At 37.1% G+C, this 12918-nt stretch overlaps 1 protein-coding gene across 1 annotated transcript in view; it reads right to left on the reverse strand.

Moving 5' to 3' along the window:
- The window catches only part of SPATS2 (spermatogenesis associated serine rich 2), a 62809-nt gene that overhangs the window by 15723 nt on the left and 34168 nt on the right, over window positions 1-12918 (reverse strand). Inside the window, 3 exon segments of the mRNA XM_004428985.3 lie at window positions 2107-2242; window positions 4671-4850; window positions 6060-6321. Coding sequence (XP_004429042.2) covers window positions 2107-2242; window positions 4671-4850; window positions 6060-6321 — 578 coding nt within the window.

Here is a 12918-nt window from a genome sequence, read left to right on the forward strand (position 1 = left end):
TTAGAACTCTTTGCTTTTCCTTTATACTATAACCAAGACAAAAAATGGCTTCCTAAGTGACATTAACCCCAAGCTCTGGTTCAGTGCCAAATGTAGTTAGCTCACCTGCCAATTATATCTTGAAGTAGTAATTCCAAGGGGCAATGAAATAAAGCAGTTTAAAAACCCAATCAGCCAGACAGAAGGGCTTTACACCAGCAGGAAAGGGCAGGTGATATCTTTCCTCAAGTTAAATTGACCTGGTTGCTACGCCCGCTAATCAATCCTAAATACACAGTTCCCAGGCAGGAAATCATTTCATTTGTCATTTATCGAAGGAGGCTCCCTCTGGCTGGGTTTCAAGTCAACAGGAACTCACAAATCTCTCTCCCGGAAGTGTGTTTCCTGGTTCAGGCTGGTTCTGGATGGAATCAGATCCTGTGGCTAAGTAATCAGTAAGCTAAACAGTCATGGAAACCAGAGGCTTATCAAGGCAAAGCTGTGATGACCTATTCTAAGCTCTTTATTCTTTCTCAAATGAGCCAACAATATCTGATATGGTAATAAGCCAGGGAAAAATTTCCAGAAGTTAGAGCTTATTTTAAGGTGAGTTTGGGAGAATTGGTTGGATATAGATAAGTACAAAGATGTAGGAGAGCATATTAGGCTGGGCAAGTGGCATTAACTCATATATGGAAAAGGAAATGTGAACGTTAAGTTTTGAGTCAAGTAATCCGGCTGGGGAAAAAATGTATGTAAGAAAAACAGAAGCTATGACATTAAGTTTCTAGCTATAAAACCTGAAACAGGAAACTCAGGATTCAGGACAAAGCATGGGTAGACTAGCAGATGAATTATCTATCCTAAAAGTACTTTTGGTTGCGATGATTTAATGGACCATTCTACACTTTGCAAATGATAAAAGTAGGGGTCAGCAACTTTTTGGAAGCTTTATTCTACATCTTCGTTAATTCACTCCCTCTTCATTCCACAGAACAGGAGGACTGAGTCTACCCATACTCCCTCTATCTTGTCTGCTGGGGCATGAAGTGACCAGACTAAGTTTGTGAACAGAGACACAGATGAATACGACCTAAGGGAACAGTCCACAGACAGGCAAGAAAATGGATGGTTGGGAGGGAGAGTGGTGCAGCTTTTCTCTATCCATGAATACTTCCTCTGATATTTCAAATCCAGGCTAATCTTATAAATAAGTGGAGTGGACAGTCCTAAATCCCCAAACGTCAACCTAGCTGCTTGTCTGCCCACCATTTTACTTAATTTGGTCCTTAGAACTTTTCTGTTTTCAAAAAAGTCCCCTATAAAATACAAATACCCACTCCCCCCGAAAGGAGTTATGGTTTAAATATCAGTTAACACCTTAATATCTAATAGTTAAAATGGTTTCAGTGTTCTAGAAAATACATTTCTCCCCCCAAAAGTTTCTATAATCAAATACATTTGAGAAACAGCATGGCACAGCTCCCTCTTGTGATGCACAATGCACATTAGCATTGAAAAGGCATTGAGATAAGTCCAGTCCAGTAGTAAAATAAAAAAAAAAAAGGCATTTTCAAACCTCTTTAACTACCAAACCCTATTTCTCATACAGGACACATATTAATATATTTTAAGATATGAGTATTCTTTAGAACATAGTTTGAAAAACACAAAATTAAAACAAATCAATGATTGATAATAGGGCACAGGAGAGACCATTATGGTGGGGTGCTTTAGGAAGGATGAAAGGAGGTAGGAAAGCAAAGACAGATCTTTTCTACTTTATAACTGTGTTCAAACACATCATGTCATTGGTTACAGGTTCCTGGTTTAAAACATAGACCATAAAGAAAGAATGCATGATCTACTCTATAATTATTTGTCCATTTCCAAACAATATTAACCTCAGGCCCATTTCTGGAGCATTACGATTCTTTGTGCTACCCATTCCCACACTGTGTCCAAAAGAATATACCTTAGGATTTTTAGCTAAATATATCACAGGATTTTTAAGTCTCCACTATATTGAGTAGTTAAGAGTCAGGAATTAGAAAACTTGGTGAATGGCTGATGATCTTTATAAATGATCCTTTTTGTGCTACTGATATCAAATGCAACTTAACTTACCAGTTCTGCAATTCAGCAAAAGCCTGTTTCATTTTCTTAATGGAAGCATCCATCTCTTCTTTAACTACAACTCGATACCGTGCAAGAGACACTGTACAGCGCTGGAGGTCTTTCACAGATTTTTCAATATTGGAACCTTGGAAAAAAACCCAAGGATTAATTTAAAAAAAAGGAGCATAGGTAACTTGAAAGTTGGATCTGAACACTTAACGCATGTAAAGTAACAAATGTCATGCAGACTAAGAATGTTTCCTAAATGGCCACCCTCCTCAACAAAAAACTGATGTTTTCACATATTTTTTTTAAAAAATTAAGCATCCTAGCTAAGACGGAGTAATAGGAATTGGATCTACCCTCCTGGCTTAACAACTAAACACACACACAGATAAAATATATGAAACAATGGTTTTCAGACAATGGACAATAGGCAGTACTTTTTCCCTGAGAAAACAGAAACAAAAGAAGTGAGCCCTAGGATTGCCCCAACTTACTGCCACCAGAGTTTCCAGGCTGCAAGGCAAGGAAGAGCAATCCTAAACTGAGCCTGGAGGTCTCCCTGAACTGAGGGGACACAGAAGTTGGGGAGGCCACAGTGGCTAAAATTCGCAGCGCAGAATATGGAGTTGAGAGAGCTATGCAAAGAGCAGAGTTGTACCGAGATCTTCAGAAGATCTGAGTGCACGGCTGTGAGGAAACTACCCGAGACAGGGAAAAGAACCACTGGAAAGGAGCAAGTGGAACAATTCCTAGAGCTCAGCCAGGCCAGGAATACTTCATGTTCACACTACCCAGAGTGGGGCACCAGGTAGAGCACTTGGAAGGGTACTGCCTCAGTAAGGAGGCAAATTAGCTCTGGACTAAAGGCTGCTCTAGTTCTACCTAACAAAGCTTAAAAGCAACCCTCAAACTATTTCCAAGGAACAGTCCCAGAACAAATCATGAGAGTATTTAAAGAAATACAAAAATATCTAGCAATCAACAAAGCAAAATTCACAATATCTGGCATCCAATAAAAAAGTACTAGGCATACAAAGAGGCAGAAAAATATGACCCGTAATGAAGAGAAAAATCAATTAACAGAAGCAGATGCAGAAATGACACAGATGTAGAAGCAAGTAGATAAGGACATGAAAACAGCTAATATAATCAGATACCTTGTATGTTCAAGAAGGTAGAGGAAAGTTAAAGAGAGACATGGAAGATATTCTAAAAGACCCCAACTGAACCTCTAGAAGTGAAAAAAAAAATGATGTCTGAGATGAAAAATATATTGGATGGGATTAGCAGATTAGGAGCTGCTAAAAAAAAAATGACTAATGAATTTGAAGACAGCAATTTTAGAAACTATTCAAAACTAAATGAAACACACAGAGAAAAAAGACTAAAAAAAATAACTATTTGAATAGGTACCAAATTTTCAAAACTCTCCAAATGCCAGGATTTAGTAGAATATAATTCACCATGCAGACATTACAAAATTGATAAAGCTCTCTCTCTGTAGTATAGTTTAAAGCATTATATGTGGGTAAGCCAACTCGTAGATAAAGATGAAATACATCTACCTACTCAAAACATTTTAACCAGTTTCCAAGAGTTCTATTAACCTTTCTATACTCACCAACGTCAAAGTTATATATACAATTGAGGGTTGCAATCATGGATCTATAAAGTTTATAATGTGCCAAGATACAAATTTTCAATTTTTTATTTAAATTCTTCTTCATCTCAACTTGATTTCTTTTAAAATCTATGTAAAAGCTCTCAAGCTTTGTGCTTTTATTTTTGTTTGACTGAATATTTTCAGACTTGCTCTTCTGCACCAAGCTGAGGGTTATGTTAGAAAGATGAAAAAGGAGAGCTTCACTAATTAAATTTAGCTCATGTGGAATAAATAATTCAATAAAGAGCTACAGGTTACCAGTGTCTTTTACATTTCTATGTTTCATTTGTTTAGTGAAGTGGACCACCATGCCTAGATGAATGACACTCACAGGGGCTATTATCTCTATTATTTAAATGATTACTATAGTTAAGAATAATCATTAAAAAAAAAGAAAGCAAAGAACTACCATTAGTCAATGCTAAGTACTTAAGAGAAAATAATCTTGTTTAAACCTTGAGTCTGACAGATATCAGTAAGAGCATGAAGTTGTAAAGAGTAATGAAAATATTTCTTTAAAATGTCATGTCAGAGATGGCAGGGTTTTTTACTGTTGAGTCAACTGAAGATAAAAATGAAGGAAACAGCACAATAATGTTATAGTAAAGCAAATAAAAGAAACAGGTTAATGTTAGCAGAAAAGTCATCCTGGCAGTAGTTTGACTTTCATTCACAAAAAGGATTCCCATCACTGTAACAAGACTGTACAGCATCTAAACTACTATCTAATTCCAACTGTGTACACAGAGTTAGGGAAGGGCTAGTTAGTCATTGCCTGGAAATCAGAAAAAGTATTACCTGCTGCCCTTCAGAAACCTTATCTATGGGACAAAGAGATAACCTGCCCTCTTTAGCCAAAAACACAGATTTTTTGTTTTCTCTCAAAGGTAGGCCTCTGATTTACCTAGCTTTTTGTTGGTGGAGGAGAGTGGAACATCTTCCATCCCCAGATTTGAAAACTGAGGTCCAGCGGTAGGTCTTGAGAGAGACTTGGCAGCACTCCTATTTTGTTGAGAATTCTGAGTAGAGTGCATAGTCAAAGATTTGGACTCAAAATCAGAGCCACCATCCTCCAGCATGGATCCTGTGAAAGAAAGAGGCCAGTATTTTAGAGCAAAATTTATGGGTAAATCAATCAAGCAGTCTTAAGTACACACAAAGAAAAAAGGTAAAAATGTCTGAGGCAAAACTATGCCTCTTAGAAGGTTGTGAACAAAATCAACTGACAAAATAGATCAAAGAGCAGAATCAGTTGCTCAAGGCTATCAGTAGCATCTGGCTTATCCCGAGGTGGCATCCTGAATGAAGAAGAGGAGGAGTCTGAGTTAACGCATCTCTAGAGAGGTCGGCTCATTCCCTGTATCTGGGTAGCTTCCTTGCAGCTATGGGCACAAGGAGGTGAAGACAGTCAACATCACCAACTTCTGAAAGCTTCTGTAAATTATACTGAGGAAAAAAGAGTTTTACACTGTCCCAGGAAAAGAAGAGTTTTAAAAGCTTTAGGGAATAGAAAGGGCAAAGAGCAAGGAAATGAAAGGAAAGCTAGCTCAGAAAAAAACGGAAGCCATCATCATTGGTTTGTTTGAGGTCAGTGTAGGTGCTATATCTTTCACTAAGTCTTTCTGTGTGTGTGCGAACTAATCAATCAAAGAATATCTAAAAAGTACAGCATAATTCTTAAATTGGCATTACATTTTTAAAGCCAGCAGCAACAGAGCAAGGGGAGCTGGATTTACAAACAAATAATTTAAAAAACTATTTTAAAAGAGATATTCTTAACATCTTCCCAGCCCTCAACAAAATAGTTAATAAAACAAACCAAAAAGCTTATAAAATATTTGAGTTTACAACTAACACTTCTCTAGAAAACAAATGTGACACTATAAAAACCAACAATCTACCTCACATGAAAGCCATGGGATTAGAGTTATTATTATATATTCCTCACTGTGTTGGGTCTTAGGATAATATCAACGTCAACTCATCATCATCATTTTCCTTAATAAGTGTGCAATTAAAAAAAAATCATCTTATGGTCTAAAGTACTAAGGGACTATTAAGTTAGATTTCCACAAGACTGATTTAGACTAAAATTAAATATGAGACAATGGAACAAGAATTATATTTTTCTAGGCCTTTGATAACTACAAAATGTGACTCTTTCACATAAGAGGTAACAAAAACCAAAAAGTAAAGGGCTAACTAGATTTAATTTATTGATGCTTTCTCAACCAGGAAGCCTCTGTATTTTCCAACAGAATGCAACTTTTCAAAGACCTGTTAACAAACTCACCTGTTCTGTCCAGCATATCTGGCATGGCTGATTCAGGGTCCTCCAATTCTCTAGCGTCTATTGAAAGCGTCTCCATACCTTCACTGAGTGAGTCCACAGACTCAGTATCATTGATGGCACCGTTGACGTGGTAACCATTAATACCACCTTTCTCGGAGGAAGGCGCAGACTGTTCCTCTTGAATGGAAACCGATTTACTGGAATCTGGGATACTGTTACTTGTTTCTGCTGCAGGTTTTGGTTTGCTTTTCTTCTTTTTGTTCTAATGGTTATTAAAGATTTGAAAAAAGAAAAGAAAAACAAGACCCTCACAACCCAGAGAGGTAACTGTAGCTACCCAAAGGCAACCAATGTTACCAATTTCTCATATGCTCTTCCAAAAGTTGAACATACTTTTGTACATATTGAACAACTGACTAAAACAACTATGTAAAATACTTTGGATAAAGTCAAACACATAAATATAAAAAATTTATGCACGGCAAAACCCACCATAAGCAAAATCAAAAGATAAATTACAAAATATGAAAAAATACGTGCAACTTACTTGAGCTAAATATATACAGAGCTCTAACAAAAACAATAACCCACTAGAAAAGATAGTATAGGATATAAACATATGGAATGAAGTGCAACCTTAGTCAAATAAGAGACATAAATTAAAACTGCACTGCAGAGGATTCTAGGAAGATGGCAGAGGAGGAAGCATCAGGAATCTGTCTTTGCACCTAGACAACAATGCACTGGCAGAATATGCATGGTGTAACTTTTGGAACTCTGGAATCTAATGAAGGCTTGCAATTTCTTGGGGAAGACTTGGAAGCAAATTGTGGTTAATTTTGGTCAATTTCAGCTCTTAGCACAGTAGCAACTAGCTCACCCTCAGCTAGGAGACAGGCAGCTGTGCATCTGTTCCTGGAGCAGCTTACACACAGCTTGTGGAAGCTAGGCAAAAGGACCCTTTACTTGGCCGGCCCTGTGGCTTGGTGGTTAAGTGCGCGTGCTGCGATGCTGGTGGCCCGGGTTCGGATCCCGGGTGTGCATCGAGGCACCACTTCTCCATCCATCCTGAGGCCGAGTCCCACATACAGCAACTAGAAGGGTGTGCAGCTATGACATGCAACTATCTACTGGGGCTTTGGGGGGAAAAAATAAAATAAATAAAATCTTTAAAAAAAAAAAAAAGGACCCTTTACTACAAATAGCGGGAATCTGTGCTCTGATCGCTGATTGCTGCTTTTGATCACAAAGGTACAAAGAGGCAGGCAGCCACTGTTGTTGTACCTCCTCCCAACACTACAAGCTCTTCCTCCTCTGGCTGAAGTAACTTCCAAGGGAATTAAGGGGTCAGTACCCCTCCCCCTCACTTTATTTTTCTCTTTTTCCCCTTTTGGGAGCCAGATATTAAATACTTGGCATTCAAAAACAACTGCATATATGAGAAAAATTTGAAAGTGACCACATATGCCAAGAGAAAGGCTCAGAAAAGACCTTAAGGGTACACCCCAGGCTGACTCTAGGTACAGAGGCAGCTTACAGCAATTAAAAAAACAGAACAAATAACAAAAAAACAGCAAACCCCAAGGAAGGGGGTGAATCTGATTTCCAGAGATACCACATTATTAGATTCAAATGTCTGATTTTCAACAAAAAATCACAAGGCACACAAAGAAACAGGAAAGTATGGCCCCATTCAAAGGAAAAAAATAAAACAACAGAAATCGTCTCTGAAAAAGACCTGATAGCAGATATATTAGACAAAGACGTTAAGATAACCGTCCTTATCAAGATACTCAAAGAACTAAAGAAAGATGTGGAGAAAGTCAAGAAAACGAAATATAAACAAAATGAAAATATCAATTAAAAAACAGAAAACCTAAAAAGGAATAAGAAGAAATTCTGGAGCTGAAAAGTATAATAACTGAAATGAAAAAAATCATTAGAGGGATTCAAAGGCAGATCTGAGTAGGCAGAAAAAAGACTCAGTGAACTTGAAAATAGGACAATGGAAATTACTGACTCTGAGGAACAGAAAGAAAAAAGATTGAAGTGAACAGAGCCTCAGGGACCTGTGGGACACCATCAAGCAGACCAATATACACATCATAGAAGTCCTAGGAGTTAGAGAGAGAGGAAGGGGCAGAATGAATATTTGAAGAAATAATGGCTGAAAACTTCCCAAATTTGATGAAAGACATGAATATAAATATCCAAGAAGCTTAACAAACTCCAAATAAGATGAACTCAAAGAGACTGAGACACAGTATAATATATATCAGAAAAAAATAGACATTAAATCAAAAAAGGTTACAAGAGACAAAGGAGGAGATTATATATTAATAAAAGGTTCAATACAGCAAGAGGATATAACAATTATAAACTTTACACACCTAATGTGAGAGAATCAAAATATATGAAGCAGGGCCAGTCCCGTGGCTTAGCGGTTAAGAGTGCGCACTCCGCTGCTGGCGGCCCAGGTTCGGATCCCGGGTGCGCACCGGCGCACCGCTTCTCCGGCCATGCTGAGGCCGCGTCCCACATACAGCAACTAGAAGGATGTGCAGCTATGACATACAACTATCTACTGGGGCTTTGGGGGGAAAATAAATAAATAAAATCTTAAAAAAAAAAAACACAAAATATATGAAGCAATAACTAACAGAATTGAAGAGAGAAACAGACAGTTCTACAATAATACCTGGAGACTTCAATATCCCACTCACAATAATAGATAGAACAATCAGACAGAAGATAAGTAAAGAAACAGAGGATTTAAACAACATGATAGATCAACTAGATCTAATAGACATATACAGAACACTCTACCCAACAACAACAGCATACACATTCTTCTCAAGTGCACATGGGACATTTTCCAGGCTACAGCACATGTTAGGCCACAAAAAGTCTCAATAGATTTTTAAAAATAGATATAACACACAGCATCTTCTCTGACCACAATGGGATGAAGTTAGAAATCAATAACAGAAAGAAAACTGGAAAATTCACAATATTGTGTAAATTAAACAACACATTTTTAAATAACAAAATGATCAAAGAAGAAATCACAAGGGGAATTAGAAAATACTTAGAGATGAGTGAAAATGAAAGCACAACATACTAAAACTTATAGGATGCAGTGAAAGTGGTTCTAAGGGGGAAATTTACAGCCAGAAGCTGGTTATTCAAAACTATCAACAAAATTGACAAAGCTTTAGGTAGATGGACTAAGAAAAAAAGAGAGAAGATTCAAATTACTAAAATCAGAAAATGAAAAGTGGGGACATTACTACTGTTTCTACAGAAATAAAAAAGATTAAAATAGACTACTATGAACAATTGTATGCCAACAAATTGGATAACCTAGATGAAATGGACCAATTCCTAGAAATACGAAACCTACCAAGACTAAATTATGAAGAAATAGAAAATCTGAATAGACCTGTAACTAGTAAGAAGATTGAATCAGTAATCAAAAATCTCCTGACAAAGAAAAGTCCTGGACTCAATGACTTCACTGGTGAAGTCTAGCAAACATTTACAGAAGAACTAGTACCAGTTCTTCTCAAATTTTTCCAAAAGATTGAAGAGGAGGGAACACTTCCTAAACTCATTGTATGAGGCCAGCACTACCCTGATACCTAAGCCAGACAAAGGCACTATAAGAAAAGAAAGCTACACACCAATATCCCTTACTAACACTCACGCAAAAATCCTCAACAAAATACTGCCAAATCAAATTCAGCAGCATATTAAAAAGATTATACATCATGAACAAGTTGGATTTATCCCTGGAATGCAAGGATGGTTCAATATAAGAAAATTTATCCAAAAAAACCACATGATCATCTCATTGATGCAGAAAAAGCATGTGACAAAATTCAATACCCTTTCATGATAAAAACACTCAAAAAACTGGGACTAGAAGAAAACTACCTCAATATAATAAAAGCCATATATGAAAAACCCACAGCGAAAAATGGTGAAAGATTGAAAGCTTTTCCTCAAAGATCAGGAACAAGGCAAGGATGCCCGCTTTTGCCACTTCTATTCAACATAGCACTGAAAATTCTAGCTGGGGCAATTAGGCAAGAGAAAGAGATAAAAGGTATCCAAGTTAGAAAGAAAAAAGTAAAATTGTCTCTGTTTGCAGATGATATGATCTTATATGTAGAAAACTCTGAAGACTCCACAAAATAACTGTTAGAACTAATAAATAAATTTAGTGAAGCAGCAGGATACAAAGTTAAAAAACAAAAATCAATAAAACAAAACTTGCATTTCTATACAGGAAAAAACAATCTGAAAAGGAAATTACAAAAACAATTCCATTTACAATAGCATCAAAAATAAAATACTTAGGAATTAACTTAACCAAGGAGGTGAAAGACTTGTACAATAAAAACTACGAAACGCTGCTGACTGAAATTAAAGAAGACATAAATAAATGCAAACACATTCCATGTTCATGGACTGGAAGACTTAATATTGTTAAAATGCCAATACTAACAAAAGTGATCAACAGATTCAATGCAATCCCTATCAAAATCCTAATCATGTCTTTTGCAAAAACAGAAAAGCCCATCCTAAAATCCATATGGAATCTCCAGGAACCCCAAACAGCCAAAACAAAAAGAACAACAAAACTAGAGGACTCACACTTCCTGACTTCAAAATTTACTATCAAGCTACAATAATCAACACAATGTGGTACTGGCATAAAAACAAACATACCGACCAATGAAACAGAATAAAGAGCCCAGAAATAAACTCTCACATATATGGTCAAATGTTTTTGGACAAAGGTGCCAAGACCACTCAATGGGGAAAGGACAGTCTTTTCAACAAATGGTGCTGGGAAAACCAGATATTCACATATAAAAGAATAAAATGAGACGCTTACTTAATACCAAATACAAAAAATTAACTCGGGGCCGGCCCGGTGGCGCAAGCGGTTAAGTGCGCACGCTCCGCTGCGGCGGCCCGGGGTTCGCTGGTTCGGATCCCGGGCGCACACCGACACACTGCTTGGCAAGCCATGCTGTGGCGGTGTCCCATATAAAGTGGAGGAAGATGGGCACAGTTGTCAGCCCAGAGCCATCTTCCTCAGCAAAAAAAAAAGAGGAGGACTGGCGGATGTTAGCACAGGGCTGATCTCCTCACAAAAAAAAAAAAAAAAAAAAAAAAAAAAAAAATTAACTCAAAATAGATCAAAAACCTAACTGTAAAACCTAAAACAATAAAACTCTTAAAAGAAAATGTAGGACAAAAGCTTCATGACATTGGATTTGGCAATAATTTCTTAGATATGACACCAAAGGCATAGATTAAAAAAAAAGTCAAACTGGACTTCATGAAAATCAAAAACTTGTGTACGTCAAAAGATACTATATCAACAGAGTAAAAAGGCAACTCACAGAATGGGAGAAAATATTTGCAAATCATATATCTGATAAGGGATTAATATCTAGAATATAGAGAGAACTCCTAAAACTCAGAATAAAAAAAAAAAACCCAGTTAAAAAATGGGCAAAGGATATGAATAGATGTTTCTCCAAACAAGATAGACAAATGGCCAACAAACATACAAAAAGATGTCCAACATCACGAATCACTACGAAAAAGCAAATCAAAACTACAATGAGGGGCCGGCCCCATGGCTTAGTGGTTAAGTGCATGCGCTCCGCTGTTGGCGGCCCGGGTTCGGATCCCGGGCGCGCACCGGCGCACCGCTTCTCCGGCCATGCTGAGGCCGCGTCCCACATACAGCAACTAGAAGGTTGTGCAACTGTGACATACAACTATCTACTGGGGCTTTGGGGGAAAAATAAATAAATAAAACTAAAAAAAAAAAAAACTACAATGAGATATCATTTCACACTCATTAGGATGGGTACTATCAAAAAAACGAACACAACAAGTGCTGAAGAGGATGTGGAGAAATTGGAACTCTTGTGCACTTGTGGTAAGAATGTAAAATGGTACAGCTGCTGTGGAAAACAGTATGGCAGTTCCTCAAAAAATTAAAACTAAAATTACCATATGATCCAGCAATTCCGCTTCTGGGTACATACTTGAAAGAGTTGAAAGCAGGGTCTTGAAGAGATATTTGTACACCCACGTTCATAGCAGCATTATTCACAATAGCTAAAATGTGGAAGCAACTCAAGTGTCCTTCAATGGATGAATGGATAAGCAAAATGTGCTATATACATATAATGGACTATTATTCGGCCTTAAAAAGGAAGGAAATTCTGCAATATGCTACAACATTGATGAACCTTGAGGACATTATGCTAATTGAAATACGCCAGTCACAAAAAGACAAATACTGTATTATTCCACTCACATGATATACTCAGAACAGTCAAAATCATAGAGACAGAGAGAAGAATGGGGGTTTCCAGGGGCTGGGGGAGGGAGGAATGGGAATTACTGTTTAACAGGTATAGAATTTCAGTTTTATAAAATGAAAATTGTTCTGAAGATGGATGGCGGTGATGGTTGCACAACATTATGAATATATTTAGTATCACTGAACTGGACACTTAAAAACAGTTAAGATGGTAAATTTTATGTGCATTTTACCACAGTAAAAAACATTTGGGGAAAAATACTTGACTACAAATATCCTTTTTCATCTATTAGATTAGCAAAGGTCAAAATGCTTGATAACACTGTAGGATTGATAGGGTTGAGGGTATGGAGAAACAGGCATTCTCCTATATTACTTGTCAGAGTATAAAGTGGTACTCTCTATAGCAATCTACTAATACTTGTCAAAACTACAAATGCATACAGCCTCTGACCCAACAATTCCACTTTTAGGAATATATCCTAGGCGATACTAACACATGCA

This window comes from Ceratotherium simum, chromosome 17, assembly GCF_057802395.1.
Source record: "Ceratotherium simum simum isolate JZ-2026a chromosome 17, ASM5780239v1, whole genome shotgun sequence".
NCBI classification, from domain to species: Eukaryota; Metazoa; Chordata; class Mammalia; order Perissodactyla; family Rhinocerotidae; genus Ceratotherium; species Ceratotherium simum.